This window comes from Gopherus evgoodei, chromosome 4 (genome assembly GCF_007399415.2).
Source record: "Gopherus evgoodei ecotype Sinaloan lineage chromosome 4, rGopEvg1_v1.p, whole genome shotgun sequence".
In the NCBI taxonomy this organism is placed as follows: Eukaryota; Metazoa; Chordata; order Testudines; family Testudinidae; genus Gopherus; species Gopherus evgoodei.
Window position 1 is genome coordinate 72,984,350 of NC_044325.1, and position 15,232 is coordinate 72,999,581.

General features: G+C 49.9%; 1 protein-coding gene across 10 annotated transcripts in view; it reads right to left on the reverse strand.

Moving 5' to 3' along the window:
* ZFYVE26 (zinc finger FYVE-type containing 26) overlaps positions 1-15,232 on the reverse strand; it is an 89,786-nt gene that overhangs the window by 60,868 nt on the left and 13,686 nt on the right. For 9 of the 10 annotated variants that reach the window (XM_030559782.1, XM_030559787.1, XM_030559786.1 and 6 more), the window contains exons 10-13: positions 9,097-9,303; positions 5,072-5,728; positions 4,371-4,460; positions 3,498-3,566 (exon numbers count right to left, since the gene is read on the reverse strand). In XM_030559782.1, coding sequence (XP_030415642.1) covers positions 3,498-3,566; positions 4,371-4,460; positions 5,072-5,728; positions 9,097-9,303 — 1,023 coding nt within the window. Of the gene's footprint in view, positions 1-3,497; positions 3,567-4,370; positions 4,461-5,071; positions 5,729-9,096; positions 9,304-10,057; positions 10,517-15,232 lie in introns of those variants that run through there. The other variant, XM_030559788.1, reaches the window with a different exon arrangement.

Consider the following 15,232-nt stretch of genomic DNA (forward strand, 5'->3'; position numbering starts at 1 on the left):
CCGAATCAACCAGTCGTCCAGATAAGGGAACACGTGGACACGGTTGCGCCGAAGATGTGCCACGACAACTGCCATGCATTTTGTAAACACCCTCGGGGCCGTGGACAGGCCAAATGGGAGGACTGCAAATTGATAATGAAGAGCCCCCACAACGAAGCGGAGGAAGCGTCTGTGGCGCGGCCAAATGGCAATGTGGAAATACGCGTCCTGCATGTCGAGGGCGGCGTACCAGTCTCCCGGATCCAGGGATGGAATAATGGTCCCCAGGGATACCATGCGGAACTTCAACTTCACGAGGTATGTGTTGAGCTCTCGCAGGTCGAGGATAGGCCTGAGGCCCCCCTTGGCCTTGGGGATCAGAAAGTAGCGGGAATAAAACCCCTTGCCTTTCTCGCTTTCCGGAACCGCCTCTATAGCTCCTTTGCTGAGGAGCGTCTGCACCTCCCGCCGAAGGAATTGCTCGTGAGAGGGGTCCCTGAAGAGGGACGAGGAAAGAGGGCGGGAAGGAGGGAATGAAACAAACTGCAGGCGGTATCCCGTCTGCACCATGCTTAAGACCCAGCGGTCCGATGTTATTTGGGACCACGCCGGGAGGAAAAACAAAAGGCGGTTGGAAAACGGGGGGGAAGGATCCATAGGGGAAACTGTTACTGCGCCCTCGGGCGCACCTTCAAAATGAAGGCTTAGGACCAGGCGGGGGTTTTGAGGAGCCTTGGTTCTGCCCCCCTTGGTTCCCCGACTGCCTGCGCCTTCCGTTCCTGCCGCGGCGCCTGTAAAGGTCCTGCCGCTGGCGGAACTGGGAAAACGGCCTGCGTTGTTGTTGTTGCTGCGACCTAAAGGGTCTACGCTGCGTCACGGGGGTGTGCATCCCGAGGGACCGCATAATGACCCGGTTGTCTTTCAGACTCTTGAGTCTGGGGTCTGTCTTGTCAGAGAACAAGCCCTGGCCTTCGAAAGGAAGGTCCTGTATAGTATGCTGGAGCTCCGGCGGAAGGCCGGAAACCTGCAGCCAGGAGATGCGACGCATCGTAACTCCTGACGCGAGGGTACGGGCAGCCGAGTCCGCAGCGTCCAAGGAGGCTTGCAAGGCCGTGCGTGCGACCTTCTTGCCTTCGTCCAAGATGGCCGCAAGCTCTTGGCGAGCATCCTGTGGCAGCAGCTACTTAAATTTGTCCACTGCCACCCAGGAATTAAAGGCATATCTGCTCAGCAGGGCCTGCTGGTTGGAGACCCTGAGCTGCAGTGCCCCAGCCGAATACACCTTACGGCCAAGGAGGTCCATCCGCCTGGCTTCTCTGGATTTGGGGGCTGGAGCCTCCTGGCCATGACGCTCCCTATCGTTCACTGATTGCACCACCAGTGAACCCGGAGTCGGGTGTACATGGAGATATTCGTATCCCCTAGAAGGGGCCATGTACTTCCTCTCGACGCCTTTCGCCGTCGGAGGGATGGAGGCCGGGGACTGCCAGATGGTGTTGGCGTTGGCCTGGATGGTCCGTATGAAGGGCAGGGCGACCCTGGTGGGAGCATCAGAAGAGAGGATGGTCACAATTGGATCCTCTATCTCCGAGACCTCCTCTGCCTGCAGACTCAAATTTTGAGCCAAACGCCTGAGGAGGTCTTGGTGCGCCCTGAGATCCAGCGGGGGGGGACTGTTGGAGGAGGTACCCGCCACCACCTCATCCGGGGAGGAGGATGAGGAGACCCCAGGCACGAGAGTGTCTAACTGAGGGTCTTCCTCAGCCCTCGCCTCTGCCTCAGGAGCCACAGCGGAGTCTTGCTGCTTGGACCCTTCCTCCCCTTCCGGGGAGGGAGGGGGGCGAGACAACGAGGCTTCAGGGGCCCTACGCTCCGCAGTCGCCGGCCTAGCAGGGAGCTGCTGGGGGCCCTGGGCCTGATGGTATGCCCAGGGTGTCCAGAATCCCCACTGTTGTGGGCCTTGGTCCTGCAGCGGCGGATCACCGAACAGCGCCGTCTGCCGGTCGGTGCCCAGCGCATACCCGCTGTCCGTCTGGGAGGATACGGACGGCTGTCTAGAGGGCCATGGAGGGGCCGACCCTGGATGGTAAGGGTCTGCGTGGGCCGGCACGGAGGATCGTCTCGGTGCCGGGGACCGGTGTCGGGAGTCATATCGGTGCCGGGATCGGGACCGGGTTCTGTCGCGGTGCCGGGATCCTGATCGGTACCGGGCGCCGCTTCGGTGCCGGGACCTGCCACCGGCTCGGTGCCGGGAGGTCGACCGAGACCGGGACCTGCCACCGGCTCGGTGCCGGGAGGTCGACCGGTGCGGCGAGTAGCGTCGGGACCTGCTCCTGGAATCGCGGTGCCGGTCTCGGCGACTGGAACCTGACCGCGATCGTCTCGATGTCGACCGGTGCCGCGAGTGCGACCGGTACCGCTGAGGGGAGCGGTGCCGGGACTGCGAGCGGCGGCGGGACCTGGAGCGCCCAAGACGTCGGGACCTGGATCGTGAACGAGATCTTCTGGGCGGTGCCGACATCATGGGCTTGCCTCTGGACACAACCCGCACCGGAGGTACCGGGGGTGGCAGCCGAGTGGGCTCAGTCAGGGCTATGAGGTCCCGAGCCGAGGCGAAGGTCTCCGGTGTGGATGGGACCATTGTCTCAACCCCAGATCTCATGGGGGAGCTCGGCGGTACCGGACTCGACGGACCCGCTGGGCCCGGAGTCGACGGTGCCGGCGGCGCCGCGGCCGATGTCGAGGCCGGGCGCTCTAGCCGGGTCTGCCTGGCCGGAGTATTGGACTTCGACGGCCTTGGTTCTGACTCCGGTGCCGGAGAGGGTCGGTGCCGGGGAGTCTTCTCTGTGCCGGTGCGATCCGGTGCCGGCGCCGAGATCACGGCCTGCGAAGCCGTCGGGTCAAGTGCCGCCTCCATGAGGAGAGTCCGGAGCCTTTGATCCCTCTCCTTCTTTGTCCTTGGCTTAAAAGCCTTACAGATGCGGCACTTGTCAGATCTGTGCGATTCCCCGAGGCACTTCAGGCACGCTTCGTGGGGATCGCTGGTAGGCATGGGCTTCTTGCAGGCCGCACACTGTTTGAAGCCCGGCGAAACAGGCATGAGCCTGGCGCCGGGTGCCGGGAAGGGCTAAGCCCCCGGCGAAGAACTACTTAACAACTATTTAACTTAACTATCTACTTAACCAACTAATTAACAACTATAATGGACTAGAGATGAACGATAGATAAACGATAGAGAACTAGGAGAGCTAGGGACGTGGAGGACAGCTATGCCGCGCTCCACAGTTCCAACGACCGACACGGCGGTAAGAAGGAACTGAGGAGCGGGCGGGCCGGCAGGGATATATATTGGGCGCCATGGCGGCGCCACTCCAGGGGGCGACCTGCCGGCCCACTGGAGTTGCTAGGGTAAAAAAGTTTCCGACGAACGTGCTCGCGCGGCGCGCACACCTAACTGGAATGGATGTGAGCAATCACTCGAAGAAGAACAAAGAAATCCTTTCAATGAGATTTAGTACCTGATGTGCTGGTGCTCAATTCACTGCTTGTACTCTCCAGTGATTGACCTGAAGTTCTCTCTTTACAATCTGAAGTGGAAAATAAAAAACAGCATGAGAAATATATCGGACCCAGACAGGGCAATCAAAGAGCTTCTGGCAAAAGAGATCAGTGGGGATAACACAGATTATTAGACAAATGCAAGATACCACTGATGTGGTCTTGACATGAGCCATCACTTAAAGAAGACACTCACTCTGGAACAGAAGAGTGGGCCATCCAGTCTAGTTTCCTGATAGTGGAGAATGTCAGATGCTTCAAAGGAAAACTTAACCACTCCCATCCCAAGAATAGTCTTAGTTCTACAATGTTGTCTGAGAGCCAAAAAGGATATCAGATTTTCTTCCTCGCAAGGTGATCAGTTTAGGTCTTGAGGCAGGAGACTCAAAGGCTACTGTAATTTTTATCCTAGTTTCTATCACTGCAGATGCTATGCTCATTCATGATCATAAATAGATTGGGGGCCGGGGGGGTGGGAGAGGGAGGCTTTTTTGTTTTCAAAACACAATATCTTGCAAGTTCTCCAGAGTAATCACATGTATAGAAATAATTATTTCCATGTATCAGTTTTAAGTGTGTTGCCTTTTAATTCTGAGGTGGATTTTGGGATGACGACATCTAACCAATGGGTACTGGACTGGGACCAGCCACGCTTCACACAACACCAATCATATCTATCTAGGATACCGAGTAAAGAGCTGGAGGAGATAAGAGTACTATGCCAATTTCCAGTCCTGTGAGACACCTATCTCAAGACACCACCAATTAGTTTCCTATCCAGGTCACATGACATGCACTTGCAAGGCAGCCTCCACAGCAATTTCTTAACTCACCCATCCTCCATCTTTGAGTTTGATGGCGCCTCCTCAAGCTGGAGCATCTGGTTAAGGAGAAGTGTCTCTTGGAGGCTGCAAGCTGATGTTCTGAAAGAGTAGCAGTCCTAGTGATTTCTTTAGGAGTCATTATTATACACATACAAATGCACTGACTGGCAACTGGTCATGACAAAAAGGCCAGATACATAGCAAGAAACTAGGCGCTTAGTACAAATAAGGATGGACACGCCAGTGTGGTCCAGGGCAATGCCCTAGTGAGAAGTTCAAACTCATCTGTCCACAGATGCCAAGCAAGGTTCTGTGATTCCTATCAGTATGCTGCTGCCCCTGGGCTCTGCTCAAAGTAATATTTAATGCACCCTCAAGAGTAAGGTTTGTTGGAGAAAAGGTCACAACACTTCAGCTCCATGAATGTTCTGCTAAGTCTGAGCCCACACAGGCTCTAGAAGACATTAGCACCACACCAAGACTGACTGGCACTATCTACTGTTTTACAAGTCCTGAGCCTCTCTAGAGCAGAAGCTTCCAGCCATCCATATCATGTAGCGACTTTGTGAAGCAGACAAAAGAAATGGAGAAAACAGTCACTTGCTAGCTACACTAAAGACCAGTATACTAGCCCACCAGATTAATGAGCTATAGATCTTTCAATTCAAGGATCACCAAACTGGTGCTACTGAGATCCCAGCGGATCTTACCTGTATTTCTGTTACTCATCACTACTTTGTATCTCCACTGAGCTTCAGAGAGGTATTTGGAGAACTGCAGCGCTCTGCTCCCAACGACATCTCTATTTACAGAGAAATTCAAGCACTCTACCAACTCCAGCTCTTCATGGGGCACGTTACTTGAATCCCATGGGAGAGAACGCTGAATTTCTTCCAGGTGGGTGAGGAGCATCTTGAGGAAGGCATCCACTACCAGATCATCCACTAAAAATCCACTGACACCACTGGCAAAATGTTTCAGATCTAGATAGCTCATCCTGGAGGATTCACAGGTCTCACCACTCAATTCTGAACCAAGCACAGTTTGGATACCATGGTAGACTGTCCGGGGGGCCTGAAGACATCTCTCTGTCTTCCTTTCAGGCTCTGCTGGGTGCTGTGGACTTTCTGAGGTGGAAGACTCTCGGCTGGCACTACCATCCAAGTTCCTAGCACCACAGCTCTTTTTCACAATATTGTCCTCTTCTGCATAGTCCTCGGGCAGGGGAGTCTCTGTGTAGAGGTCACTATAGGAGATAAAAAGCAGGGAGAAGATGTTCTCCAGAAGCTCCAGATGCAGAGGAGCAGGAACACTCCGTAAGAACTGCTGGCACTTGGCAAGATACTGAGGAAAAATAGCTGGACAATCTGTATGTGTTATAAAAATAAATAAATAAATAAAAAACACACTTAAAACATTTTCCAGGAATTGTTTCCTCCTCCCCTACCCACTTTCTGATTCCACAGTGGTGCTCAAAGTTACAAGAATGGGAACCAAGAGAGCCATTAAAGAACAAAATGGCAATGGACTTTCATAAGAATCTTTGCCATATCAGTTCAGAGCACTAGTCCATCTAGCTCAGGCCTGCACAACTCAAAGCGGCGAGGGCCACATTACTCCAAAGAAAACAGCTGAGGGACGAAACCCCCCCAGCCCCGCAGAAACACCCCCCCCCGCCGGCCCAGCGGAAACACTCTGCCCCAGCACCGCCCAGCCATGCAGAAATAAACCCTCCTTTCCCAGTGCCGCCCCACCAAAACAGCTGTGGGCCAAAAAGGAAGGTTGGGGGTGGGGAGGTGATACTTGATTTTAAATCAACCAGGGGCTCCCAGCTGAAGAGCTGGCTGGGAGCCCTCAGGGTTAAATTAAAGGGCCCGGGGCTCCGGCGGCTGCGGGAACCCGGAGCTTTGTGAGGCAGGGGCAGGGATTTAAAGGGCCCAGAGCTCCTGCTGCTGAGGGGAGCCCGAGCCCTTTAAATCCCAGCCCCAGCACATCTGCTGGAGCCACCGCCGGGATTCAAACGGCTCTGGGCTGCCTGTGGCAGCAGGGAATCCTGAGCCCTTTAAATCTCAGCCACGGCCGAGAATCTCTGTGGGCAGCTCAGAGCCCTTTGAATCCCTGCCACAGCTGGCAGGGCCGGCTTTAGGAAGTGCGGGGCCCAATTCGAACATTTTCGGCGGGGCCCCGGCAGGGATGACTGAAAAAAAAAAAAAATGTAAAAAAAAAGCCTCTCATTTCTTAGCAACCGGTTCCCTATAAAAAGTTCTGCCACAGTATGTATTTTTTTGTACCAATAGGGTTACTATACGTCCAAAAAGCCTGACATGTCCGGGAAAGTACAGATGTATGTTAACCCTACCTAAAGTTCTTTTTTAAAAAGATGTGTCTGAACTAGAAATGAGCTCCGCCCCTCCCTGAGGGTGTGCTAGGGTGCATGTGTGGGTCCCAGCTGCTCCCTGCCCACCTCATTGAAGCAGGTGTGCAGGCTTACTTCCCTGGGAACTACAGGGTACCAGTGGACATGGGGCTGGCTGGAGGTGGAGGGGAGGTGGCTGGAGGTAGGGTCTGGCTGCAGGCTGGGCAAGGGGTGTGGGGCAGGCTGGAGACGGCGTGTGGGATGGGCTGGCTGGCTTCAGGCAGGGCCACGGGGGGGTGCGGCATGGGTTGGCAGGGCTGGAGACAAAAGGAGCGCAGGACTGGCTGGCTTCAGGCAGGGGGGTGCGGCAGGGGTCAGCTGGAGACAGGGAAGGGGGTGCAGGGCTGGCTGGAGATGGGTTGGTGCAGGGCTGAAGGCAAGGCAGGGGGTGAGGGGCTGGCTGGAGATGGGCTGGCTATGGGCAGCAGGTGCAGGGCTGGCTGCAGACAGGAAATGGTGCAGGCAGGGCAGAAGGTGCGGCAGGGGTTGGCTGCAGGAAACTGGTGCAGGAACAGGAGGTACAGCCCATCCTGTATGGTGAGTGCCCCCTCCACCTGCCTCCCCCACCAGGGTAGCAAGTAGCAGCCCGTGGCTCAGGAGCTATTTAAAGAGCCTGGGGCTCCCCTGCTTCCACTGCCCCAGCCCTGTAAATAGCTGCAGGAGCCCTGGGGAAGTGGTGGGGCTCCAGGGGCTACTTAAAGGACCAGGGCAGTAAAGGCATCTGGAGACACACACCCCCCACAGCTACCCCAGGGCTCTGGGGGCTATTTAAAGAGCCCACGGCTCCCCTGCTTCTACCGCCCCAGCCCTGTAAAAAGCCGAGAGAGCCCTGGGGAAGTGGTATGGCTTCAGCGACTATTTAAGGACCGGTGTGGCAGATGCAGCTGGAGCCCCAGCCCTTTAAATAGCCCCCAGATCCCCCTGCTACCCCAGGGCTCTGGGGGTATTTAAAGGGCCCAGGGCTCCCCTTCTTCTACCACCCAAACCCTTTAAATAGCCACGGGAACCCTGGGGAAGTGGTGGGGCTCCAGTGGCTATTTAAAGGGCCGGGGCGGTAGAAGCGACGGGAACCCCGGACATTTTAAATAGCCCCCAGAGCCCCACAGCCCTACCCCAGGGCTCCAGCAGTGGAGCTCTGGGGGCAATTTAAAGGGCCTGGGAGCCACAGGCCCTTTCAATTGCCCCCTGGGGAAGCTGGGCCACCCCACTACAGCGCACTGGCTTTTGCCAGTACACTGTACTGGGGCTTAGGCATGTGGTCCTCCTAGGGGCAGGCTGATTCAGGGGAATTGGTTGAATTGGCCTAACGCTGGCCCTGGCGGCTGAGACTTAAATGGCTCTGGGCTCCCCACCGCTGCAGGCAGCCAGAGCCTTTTGAATCCCGGCCGCGGCTGAGATTTAAATGGCTCTGGGCTCCCCACCCCTGCGGTCAGCCCAGAGCCCTATGAATCCCGGCTGCAGCTGAAATTTAAATGGCTCTGGGCTGCCCACTGCTGCGGGCAGCCCAGAGCCTTTTGAATCCCGGCCACGGCTGGGATTTAAAGAGCTCTGAGCTCCCCGCCGCTGTGGTCAGCCCAGAGCCCTATGAATCCCAGCCACGGCTGAGATTTAAATGACTGTGGGCTCCCCACCGCTGCAGGCAGCTCAGAGCCTTTTGAATCCCGGCTGCGGCTGAGATTTAAAGAGCTCTGGGCTCCCCGCAGCTATGGGCGGCGCAGAGCCTTTTGAATCGCGGCCGCGGGCCGCACAGTGAGCCTCTGCGGGCCGCATGTTGTGCAGGCCTGATCTAGCTCAACATCCTGCCTCCAGCTATGACCAATGCTAATGGTTCAGCGCTGAACATTCCTCTCCTGATAAAGAATCTAAATGTGCAATGAGGGAGCAGGGCATTACTCCTCCCTGACCCCAACAATGAACATCTTATGCCCTGAGGCCCAAACTCAGATTTCTTCCATTTTAGAGCATTTCTTTAGCTTGTGGCCACTAAGAGAGGCTAGATAACCACAATGTTAGCTACAGAAATATCAAGCTCTTTTAAAAAATCCCAGCTAAAATATTCCATTAATACTAATATTTTCCCCTTATAGACTGTTTTTAATCTAAGGATTTTAGAGTGCTTTACAAAGGTGGGTAACTTACACCTAATAGTAATAGATGTAGAAAATAACACTTATCTACCTCACATAGACGCTGTGAGGTTTATTTGTTTGTAAATATTTTGAGCTCTTGGATAAAGGAATTATAGATGTTCACAGTGTAATATTAAAATAAATTACAATCCACAGAATCTAGGAACTAGATATGTACAAGCTACTAAACCTAGGTAAGGAGGCCGATCTCCTGGTGGTTCTTTAAGAGGGGTCGAGTCCTCAGGGAAGTCACTGAGAAGGCTGTGCATGCAGTCCTTGCACTTCGAATGACAGTGTGAATTCACACACAGTGCATAGATTGCGTATTTCATGGCACAAAATGCCCGGAAGAGCACCAAGTTGCGTTGCTGACTCAGGAGGCTGGAAACCGGCACCACTGCAAAGTGAAACATGGGAGGGTAAGTTCTCACATATTTTGAGGGACACGGTCTTCAAGTTGCCCATCATCACTAATTCTTTTTAGAAAAGGAAAGTAGGGATTTTTCTGACCTCCCTGTACGGACATTTATAAAGACGGCAAATGTTCAGCTGAAGGGAAACTAAAAAATTATACTGCGGAAGACAGTGAAAACAACTACACAAAAGTAAACACAATTTAAAAAGGATAAGTAATTTTGCCCCACATCCCTATTAACTTGTCTTGGGTATAGCCTCCTTACGGGGTACCTGTGATATAGTAGGGTCAAAGTGTTCTGTCAGAAGTAAGATTTTCAAATTGAGAGGTGCCCTTTAATTCTTATATTTCAAGTTGTAGACATGCTTCCAGGGAATTAAATACCTCAAATCAGAGTTATTTACTAGACAATTCCACAGCCAATTCCACCATAATTCTGGTCATGCAGGTTCCCAGTCTTTGTGTTTTAAGACTCCTCTATCTGCTTTACACTTTATTCCACCCTGGCTATTGCAAAATTCTCTACATCTCAAATCTGCCTCTTCCTCTCCAATTCTATTTCTTAACCTTTGGGTTTTTCATCTCTTCCTCTCAGTTTTCTCTAGGTTCCACATCACAACCCTCAATATCCTCCGACATACAGCTATCAAAATCATCTTCCTTGTTTACTATGTCAGCTATATTGTCTGCTTTCCTTGAAACTCTGCATCGATTTATTCCCCTCCCACACACACACCTCTTCAAGCCCCTGGCATAGCTTGGTTCTCATTTCATCTTCTGCCACTTCCTTACATTCTGACAATTCAGGTCATCTTGATGCTCTCTTAGTTTCCTTCTCCATGAGTAGCTCTGCCCTTTCTTCTTGCCCTTTCTTATACCTGATCATCATCCTTGACCCTGTGTACTCCACAATCACTCTTTTCCAGTCACTTCTTATACAGGTGGCCTTCCACAGCTGATCTCCACCCAGCCTTCCTCCATGATATGATGATTTAACAACATATGGAACAAAGAACAGAGAACAAGATCCATACTTGGCAACAGTGGGAAATTTAAGCAAATCTATCCTAGTATAAACATTGCCTAAAGGTCTGTGTGGCTGGATGTGGTTACAACACAAAAGCATTAAACATTAAGCATTAAAAGGCAAAGGCACAAAATGAGCTCAAACTAGCTATGGGAATAAAGGGAAACAAGAAGACTTTTTATCAATACATTAGAAGCAAGAGGAAGACTAAGGACAGGGTAGGCCCACTGCTCAATGAGGAGGGGGAAAACAGTAACGGGAGACTTGGAAATGGCAGAGATGCTTAATGACTTCTTTGTTTCAGTCTTCACTGAGAAGTCTGAAGGAATGTCTAGTATAGTGAATGCTTACGGGAAGAGGGTAGGTTTAGAAGAGAAAATAAAAAAAGAGTAAGTAAAAAATCACTTAGAAAAGTTAGATGCCTGCAAGTCACCAGGGCCTGATGAAATGCATCCTAGAATACTCAAGGAGTTAATAGAAGAGGTATCTGAGCCTCTAGCTATTATCTTTGGGAAATCATGGGAGACAGGGGAGATTCCAGAAGACTGGAAGGGGGCAAATATAGTGCCCATCTATAAAAAGGGAAATAAAAACAACCCAGGAAACTACAGACCAGTTAGTTTAACTTCTGTGCCAGGGAAGATAATGGAGCAGGTAATCAAAGAAATCATCTGCAAACACTTGGAAGGTGGTAAGGTGATAGGGAATAGCCAGCATGGATTTGTAAAGAACAAATCGTGTCAAACTAATCTGATAGCGTTCTTTGATAGGATAACAAGCCTTGTGGATAAGGGAGAAGTGGTGGATGTGATATACCTAGACTTTAGTAAGGCATTTGATACAGTCTCGCATGATATTCTTATAGATACACTAGGAAAGTACAGTTTAGATGGGGCTACTATAAGGTGGGTGCATAACTGGCTGGATAACCGTACTCAGAGAGTAGTTGTTAATGGCTCTCAATCCTGCTGGAAAGGTATAACAAGTGGGGTTCCGCAGGGGTCTGTTTTGGGACCGGTTCTGTTCAATACCTTCATCAACAATTTAGATGTTGGCATAGAAAGTACGCTTATTAAGTTTGCGGACGATATCAAACTGGGAGGGATTGCAACTGCTTTGGAGGACAGGGTCAAAATACAAAATGATCTGGACAAATTGGAGAAATGGTCTGAGGTAAACAGGATGAAGTTCAATAAAGATAAATGCAAAGTGCTCCACCTAGGAAGGAACAATCAGTTTCACACATACAGAATGGGAAGAGATTGTCTAGGAAGGAGTATGGCAGAAAGAGATCTAGGGGTCATAGTAGACCACAAGCTTAATATGAGTCAACAGTGTGATACTGTTGCAAAAGAAGCAAACGTGATTCTGGGATGCATTAACAGGTGTGTTGTAAACAAGACACGAGAAGTCATTCTTCCGCTTTACTCTGCGCTGGTTAGGCCTCAACTGGAGTATTGTGTCCAGTTCTGGGCACCGCATTTCAAGAAAGATGTGGAGAAATTGGAGAGGGTCCAGAGAAGAGCAACAAGAATGATTAAAGGTCTTGAGAACATGACCTATGAAGGAAGGCTGAAGGAATTGGGTTTGTTTAGTTTGGAAAAGAGAAGACTGAGAGGGGACCTGATAGCAGTTTTCAGGTATCTAAAAGGGTGTCATCAGGAGGAGGGAGAAAACTTGTTCACCTTAGCCTCCAATGATAGAACAAGAAGCAATGGGCTTAAACTGCAGCAAGGGAGATTTAGGTTGGACATTAGGAAAAAGTTCCTAACTGTCAGGGTAGTTAAACACTGGAATAAATTGCCTAGGGAGGTTGTGGAATCTCCATCTCTGGAGATATTTAAGAGTAGGATAGATAAATGTCTGTTAGGGATGGTCTAGACAGTATTTGGTCCTGCCATGAGGGCAGGGGACTGGACTCGATGACCTCTCGAGGTCCCTTCCAGTCCTAGAGTCTATGAGTCTATGTTCAATATATGGTTTGGCCTTACAGTGTAGATAGGACGGAGTTGTGTTGATCCATTTACAATGCAAGGCCAAACCTTACTTTAAAAAGGTTGAATGCTAACATGTTATAACATGTCCTGCAACGTGGTAGATTTTCCTTGTGCAGACTTTGGGGCCAAACTAGTTTATGAACTGTTCTAAAGATTTGTATTACCCTAGCTGTATTATAGTTTGACTCCAACCAAATTAGCTGATCAAATTTTTAAAACCTAATTTGGGCGCTACCCCACTTGAACAACACTTAAGCATGACTATTAAGCATGATTAAAAGGTGACCAGTACAGGATTTGAAGAAAATAAGGGAAAATTATATCCTTTTGGGTTTTTTTTCATAGATTCATAGATTCTAGGACTAGAAGGGACCTCAAGAGGTCATCAAGTCCAGTCCCCTGCCCTCTTTATGGTAAATACCAGCAGCTTGAAAGGTCTCCCCTACTAATTCTCTCCACCCTTCCCAGCTTGTTTTAGGGGCAGGAAAGGTATCACATACTAAAATGTGGTCTCTTCTTATCACATTAAAACAGCGGAGCTGAATACTGTGTACAAGTCACCACTAGCTCATAGGGAACCAAACGCACAGGCAGTTTGGCATTTCTGCTTTCAGTACAACTTATGTTCCCTATATAAATAAATGTATTGGTTTCTAATAGATACTGTGTTATTGTACAGTAGTGGTGCCAAACACTACCATTTAAAACAATGTTACTGCAGTGTTTGGGACCTACTGTACAACAAAGTAGTATTTTTTTTTTATAGGAGGACTGGCTGGGCCAGCCCATCTGCCTGCTGGCAGTGCAGCATGGGTATTCCTGAACTATTCATACCAATATACTGGAGTCACATAATGCCTATGGTCCTGTCCAAACACTGGGAGCTGAACTGCATTAGCTAGAAAAGTGTTTGAACTATGTTAATCAGAGTGCTCAAGCATTGTTTCCAAGCAAACAAGCAGCACAGACTTTCTGAGAATCATGCCATAAAACTAAGGAGTTATACACAAAATAAATCTGCCAGTGTAAGCACAGCCCAAGATCCATCATTGCAGCCCTACTAGTGGAAGCAATGGTGGAGGGTGGAGTGTAGACAGTACTCGGGTGTTTTTACCATCCCGTCCTGTAATGGTATGTCTACACTGCAACTAAATACCCACTGTTGGCCTGTGTCTACTGACTTGGGCTCACGGGTCCTGGCTATAGGGCTGTCTACTTGTGGTGTAGATGTTTGAGCTTAGGCTGGAGCCCAGGCTCTAGGACCCCACAATGGAGGAAGAGTCCTAGAACCTAGTCTCCAGCTTGAGCGTCTACACCGCAATTAGACAGCCCCACCTCGTAGCTCAAGCCTCATAAGCCTGAGTCAGCAGACACAAACACCCGTTGCTGGCCTAACTGCAATGTTGACATACCCTTCACCTACTCAGTACAATTAGTCATTGCAGTGATAAAAATGCCAGACTCAAGTCTATAGGGATACATCCTCTCTTGCTAAAATAATGGTGGGAGATTTTCAGAAAAGGGCAGACACAACCACACAGACTAGAGCAGAGTTTGACTCATATGGCTTTCTAGAAAAAGTCTTCATTCAGACTATTCAAACAAATTATCTCACTGTGTCTCCGAACACCATTATAACTGAAACACTTTGAGTCCTTTCCACATTGGGAGCAGAAGAGCAGCAGCTGCTAATAGGGCTATATTTAGACTAGCTTTTTTTTCCCCTGAAGCTTCCCACCGCTGTAGTTCTGCAGGTGGTAACAACTACAGGAATGATAGTTTAGGAAAGGTGGCTGCTGGTGTTTTAGCCAGGTGTCATATAACCCATACTCCAGTCTGTGCATTTGACAGCACTGTGTGTCTGGTCAGTTTCATAGTTTTGTTCATGGTCAATTACACTGTCTCATGCTCTAAAAGAGAGATCAGCCTGATACACTGATCTGAGAGGGAAGCTCAGAAACATGTTCTTCTTCAGGCCTTGCAGGAGGGTGTTAACAAGTAGCAGCAGCAGCAAAAATTAAACTGAGGCAGTAGCAGACAGGTGCATGCACAGGGAGGAAGAGAAGTGGGTGGAAGCCTTTTCATGGTATGTGCTGCTATTTTTGGGCCTACCCAAATTACGCTTTTAAATCGTCACCATCAGAGTAGAAAACTCCATTTTTTTAAGCTTCCCCTCCCCCCACTCTTTCAATTTCAGGATACGCTATCAAAGTTTACTCTGTCGGCAAGCTGAACGGTAAAAGAATTCACAGTCACAGCACCCCTTTTAAATGCAAGTCTCTTAATTCACCGCTGAGCTGGAAGAAAAGGGAAGGTTTAATTTTCATAAACTAGTTCTGTAAATTCAAGTGATCTTAGAGAAGTGAAACCAGGGCTAGAATTTTCCTTCTGTGCAGCTGATGACTCAGGCAGATCTACGTGGCCCGAGTCTTCCCGCCCCAGAGAGGTCTCTGATAGTATTTCATCAGCAGGCATTTTAAGGTAGAGTCCAGCATTATAACTGAGATGTTAACAAACATCTATCTGCAGAGAGGAGTAATGTACTAAGTTAATGTAACGGTACAGCATCAAAATAAGTCTCAACAACAGGCCTTGAAAGAAAGAAAAGATCTTGCTGACTGTGAGAGATAATTACAACATAATTGAAAGAAAAGAAAAAAAGATGGGAGGGGGTAGAATACCTCAGGTTTCATCCTAGGCCTATCCCATGACCAGCCTTTACCTCTCCTCTGTCTCACAAACATTCATTTGAACAGGCATAGGGAGCTGGAAGGTGAGATAGAGATAAACCTCTGTTCATTGGGGCACTATTTGATCCCCAACTCCCTGTCATCAGCGCACACACACACCCCACAACACACAAAGTTAGGAATTTAATATTAAAAAA